Source organism: Coffea arabica, chromosome 2e, assembly GCF_036785885.1.
Source record: "Coffea arabica cultivar ET-39 chromosome 2e, Coffea Arabica ET-39 HiFi, whole genome shotgun sequence".
Classification (NCBI taxonomy): domain Eukaryota; kingdom Viridiplantae; phylum Streptophyta; class Magnoliopsida; order Gentianales; family Rubiaceae; genus Coffea; species Coffea arabica.
Genome location: NC_092313.1, coordinates 34,627,977 through 34,633,496, shown reverse-complemented (window position 1 = coordinate 34,633,496; position 5,520 = coordinate 34,627,977). Strand labels below are relative to the sequence as shown.

The window sequence follows — 5,520 nt, the reverse complement described above, 5'->3', positions numbered from 1 at the left end:
AGATGATTTTATGTGTGACTTTGAGACTGATTGAGGAAATGAATGAAGCCATAAATGGCGGAAAAATATGTAAATACAAAGGGCGTGCTGCACAAATTTACGCTCAAGGACTAGGTAGATACTTGCGACTTGAATAAGGCTTGAGAGCGAATACCACTTGAACTATCTAGAATATTTGCAACCTCTTTTATCAAGGCACATAAGTTGGATTTCAGCCAAACCTTGTACCGTTGGAAAAAATGAAATTTACAACTAATAGAAATACGTTTTCTTTGTCACTCCGAGTTAAATGGAGATTTTAAAGTTTTACGAGTGAGCATAAGTTTTACAAATATTTTACTTATATTCTTTGGTTTCAATGTACTCTTTTCACTACCAAAATCATATTTATATTTTGTACTAGTACGTATTCGAATTTTCTTGGAATCACTTAAATCTTTGATAGTTGAAATATAATGTGTTCTTTTGATTATATTAGGGTTCATCGGTGACTGACGGAATTATCCGGCAAGATATTGTGGATATTATTTTGTGTAAATAGATGAGTGTTCCTTGTTTGTTATATTTTCATTGACTATATGGCTTGTTCTTGACTATATGGCTTGTGGTGGATGTATGATTACATGTTCCATGTTATCAATGACTGTTAAAACGAATTTTACTAGGCGGGTGTCTACTTTATCGCACTCGATCTAAATAAATGCGAAATTTTCAATGATTAAATGATTAAATGCTAGTTGCGCATGAATGTAAGCCGTTTGGCTGAACTGGACCCTTGTCCTTTGTTACCTGTCAACTCGAGGCAGAAGCGGACTCGATCGGGCGATTTGGTGACTTTGGGTGAATGTTTGGTATACTCGAATATTACCTTGTCGTCTGGCCAACGTCCAGGAGGGGGTGAATGAAATGAATAAACGAATGTCAATGCAAATGAGGGGTTTTACTTACTAAAATGCATTTTCAAATGATTGGAGGAATAAGGGAATGAAAGGAGAATGAATGAACGAATGAATGAATGGCTCCCTGTGAGCACGTATCCTTTTAATAAATGCTATTATTGCTTTATATTGTCATGTTTCTTGCATTACTTGCTATTTATGGTTAATGCATTGGCTTTATTGTTTGATTATGTATTCGGAACCTCACTGAGCTTTCAACTCATTCCTTTAGTTGTTTTCCTTAACAGGGGAAGGCGAGCCAGAACGGGAGCTTTGTGTAGACTAGCTTAGTTTAGATCTCTGAATTTTGTAATGGTTCTCGCCCTAGTGCTTGGCACGGGCTGGATGTATGACGATTTGAGAACCTTTGTATATTCGATATTTGTGTTCCCTTTTGAGATGGAAATGTATATAAGTTTCGCTTTAAGTTTTGGATTGTTTCTATATTTATTCCTATGGTTTTATTCCGGTTTTGATTGAGGACTGAAGTGAACGACTGAGTCCTGGCGAGAGGTGGGCAGACGGTCCACCAACCCCTTTGGTTCACCTTAGGAGGAGGTGGGGCTGTCACAAAAGCAGAAAAAGAAAAAAAATGTTGTGAAGTGCAAGGGAGAAACACCTCGAGAAAGTCCATTCAGAGCCCAATATGTAAGTCAAGAACCCAATTCTGTCTCAAAATTTTAAACTATTAGTTTTACTTATAAATTAAGTGCTCTTTCTCTATCTCTCAAACTAATGTGAGATATAATTCTTTATTTATGAATCTAATAAATCTTTCCCTTCATGAGTAAACCCTCACATTAAACCCAAATTTAATGGCTCTTCTTCGAGGCTATTTTAATACTCATCGCAAGCCTACCTTATCATCTAAGGTCACCTCTTCTCTCACTTATGGACTCATTCTTTTTTAACATCCAAATTGCATTCTAGACCCTTGCCAACTCTTGACTCCTTGGTTTAACACCAATCGGATCCCCTACCAAACCCATGGTACACCTGGTCCAACACTAGCTAAGCTCCTTAGTGCTTTGGCATTTCGGTTCACCATTAAGAAGAGAATTTTCACCGGTCCAACTTTGAGAAAAATTCACTTACCCGTGAGTAACCCAATCTCACAACCTAAAACTCTGATACCACTTGTTATGGAGAAATGCCTCGAGAGACCCTATCAACGAGTCCAATATGTAAATCAGGAATCCAACCCTGAACCGAAAGGTTAAACTATAAGGTCTTGGGCCCTCACTTACATATTAAGTGGTCTTTCTCCATCTCTCGAACCAATGTAGGACATAATTCTTTACTCATAAACCTAATACTCTTGTAAATATATGCTGTATTGTGGTAGTTGGGCAAAATACTTTGTTATGTTTGAACATGCTAAGCTTGGAGAGTTTATGGATATGTCTTGGAACTGTACATGTGAATGAAGAAAGAGTTTGAATTCATGCAAGGAGTTGCTGGTATTTCCTTTGATATGTTTAGCCTACATTTCCATTTTATCCAACCCTTTTTACCCAAACCACATTACAACCCCTGTTGAAGACCCTTCAATTTTTGCATTGAGTTCATCTTAAAGTGGTAGAGATGTGATAGATTAGCAAGCTCATGGTAATTTCATTCCATGGTGTTGAATTGAGTGTCAAATGATCTCTTAAATACTTTGAGTGCAGAGTGTATACACTAATATCCATGTAAGGGACATTACGTTTTGTACATCCTGATTTTGATGAAATTGTTAAGAGACATGATACTTGTGTTAGTATATTGTGCTATGTTGTGCTTATTATCTTGATCGTGATTTTGGACTAAGTGAGTGCTTGAGAACAAACATTGTCTTAGTGTGGGGGAATTTTGTTAGTGAACTAATTATGAATTGTATTTGTTAATATTTTTCCTTTTATTTTGCCAAAATATGGTGTTAATTTCTAAATTCTACTCATATATATATATTTTGTGGTGTTGTTGCTAGGAAGTTGTGGTGAAAAGGGAATAAAAAGTGCATTAAAAGCTGAATTCTAAAATACTTTACAAAATGCGGTCACGTCTTAACTTCTTGTGAAGTTCGAACATTTTGAAATTTGAAGTGGATCCCATTGCACGTAGGAATCATTGTTACACCATCTCATGTCATTGCTGATTAATTAATCATGAGTTGTCATTAGTTTATTAGGAAACTTAGGAGTCTTGACTCTGACTTTGTTTTATTAAGAAGTAGTTTTAGTAAGTAGACTTCGATTAGGAAACGTTTTTCCCTTTTCAAGCAGTAATAAGGAATAGGAAGGGAAGTCTGATTATTTTTCTTGTCTAGAAATTGAACAGGCTCTCTCACTTATTCCTTTTCTTCTTTTTCTCTTCAACAATAAACCCTAGTTTTTAGTTGGTTGCAATTCCACTGTGAGAAGCAGCCGAACTCTCTTTCTAATCATAGGATAATTAAAAATTTGGTTCATCAAATACTGTGAGATTTAATTTGGTTTATTTGTTTCATTTATTTATAATATTTATATATTTTCCATTCATTCATGATTATAATTATTTTATACGATTAAATAACTAGCCACTATTTAATTGTTAGAGTACTTTATTGCCATCTAAAATATCAAATTCGTAATTGTTTGGTAGCTTTAGTTTTTGTGAGGAGTGATATAATTTGATTATAGTAGAAACTTTTGAATCTACGTCATGAGAATATATAATCTAATTTAAATGAACCAAACTTATGTGTTTATCAGTTTAGAATTGGTAGTTTCTCTAATTATTAATACTGTCAATAGATTAAATCCTAAGAGCTTGTTTAGGATTGCCTAATTGGCAAGAGAAATAATCACAGGACTTATTGTAATTATTGAAATATTAAGGAGAGGCTAATTGTCAGAATTTGTTGAAAACCATAGCCAGTTTAATTATAAATAAATGATTTTATTCTTGTATCAATGATCAATTAAATAAATCAAAGTGGAGATTAGACCTTTGACTAGAGAGTTGTCTATTATTGATTTAGTTCTATTTAATTTTGAATTATTATTTTATTTAAGTAAATTACTTCGATTAATTTCCCACAATCCCCAATTTTATTTATTGTCATTCTATAAGAAAATAAATTACCGAGTTCTTGTGAATACGACCCTACTCATCGATATATTCAAGTTATACTTTAGAGTAGGAATTTATTTTTGTGGGTTTGACACCCAACAAGTACATCAAATAGGCTATTACAAGAGGGATGATTGGCATGGACGGTAAGACAAGAGGAATTGTAAGTAGGAAATCCTAAAGTCAAAATCTCACACTTGAGAAAAAAGCTATTACATATATGAACCATACAATGAAGAGTCCAAGGGGTGATTCATCGGATCAAGGATTCAATGGAATAGGGTTATCTCAAGATGATCAGATTGCTACTGAGGCAATTTGGTTTTTTGCCAAATTATTTTCTGATGATTCTTCCATGTCTACCGAATTACTGTATTTGATTCCACAATTGGTAACAGAGGATGATAATAAGGCTTTGGAGGCTATTCCTACCTTGGATGAAGTGCAACAAGTGGTGTTTGAGATGGATGGTGAAAGTTCATTTGGGCTTGATGGATTTATGGGTAAATTCGTTACATTTGCTTGGGATGTGTTGGCTCATGATGTTTATAATGCAGTTGTCAATTTTTTTTGTGGTGCCGAGCTACCTTGGTTTATGGCTTCAACTGCCATTGTTTTGATTCCAAAAGTTCCAAATCCTCAAGATTTTTCTAAATTTCAACCCATTAATTTGTGTAATTTTTTCAATAAAATATTGCTAGAGTTTTGATGAATAGATTAGTTTCTATTTTGCCTCGCCTTATTTCACCTCATTAGACTAGCTTTGTTATGGGCCGTAATATTATAGACAATTATCGTCTGGCACAAGAAATTGTCTCAGGAATTGAAAAGAAGAGCAGAGGTGGTAATGTGGTGTTAAAATTAGATACGGCAAAAGCTTATGACAAATTGTCTTGGTTTTTCTTGGTTAATATTTTACGACGTTTCGGATTTGGGGAATGTTTCATTGATATGGTATAGATGTTGGTCTCTAATGTAGGTTTTTGGTTATCATAAATGGAATTGCTCATGATTTTTTCAAATCCTCTAGGGGTCTGAGACAAGGAGACTTGTTGTCCCCATCTTTATTTGTTCTTGGGGCTGAGATTTTGTCTAGATATTTAAATGAATTAGCCAATCAGCCCCGGTTTGTGGGTTTTAAAGTTCCCCAGGGCTGTGCTTAAGTTACTTATCTGGCCTTTGCGGATGGTGTAATTATTTTTACTAATGGATTACCCGTTGCATTGAAAAAGATCATGTTAGTGTTGGATAAATATCAAAAAGAGCCAGGTCAACTGCTTAATGCTTAGAAAAGTGGATATTTGGTCTATCATCGGCTATCAGTGGCAAGGAGAAAAGTCATTGAACGCATCACTAATTTCACTAAGCAGCATTTTCCTGTCAAATATTTGGGGTGTCCTCTTTATTTGGGTCATTGTAAGATATCCTATGTTGCTGAGTAGAAGTGGCAAAATGGATTCATATCCACCAATCCATCCATATAAACCAA

General features: G+C 34.7%; 1 protein-coding gene across 1 annotated transcript; it reads left to right on the top strand.

Annotated features, from left to right (window-relative positions):
- The first annotated feature begins 4,263 nt into the window (after positions 1 to 4,263).
- LOC140036241 (uncharacterized) lies at positions 4,264 to 5,194 on the top strand. Its single transcript, XM_072077579.1, has 3 exons — positions 4,264 to 4,705; positions 4,819 to 4,927; positions 5,011 to 5,194. The coding sequence occupies exons 1-3, from the start codon at positions 4,264 to 4,266 to the stop codon at positions 5,192 to 5,194; spliced, it is 735 nt and encodes a 244-aa protein (XP_071933680.1).
- The last annotated feature ends 326 nt before the right edge of the window (positions 5,195 to 5,520 follow it).

Coding starts and splice junctions, on each gene's coding strand:
- LOC140036241 (XM_072077579.1), top strand. CDS start 4,264: ATGAAGAGTCCAAGGGGTGATTCATCGGATCAAGGATTCAATGGAATA. Junction 4,706..4,818: donor ATTTCAACCCATTAATTTGT/GTAATTTTTTCA, acceptor GTAATATTATAG/ACAATTATCGTCTGGCACAA. Junction 4,928..5,010: donor GCTTATGACAAATTGTCTTG/GTTTTTCTTGGT, acceptor TCTCTAATGTAG/GTTTTTGGTTATCATAAATG.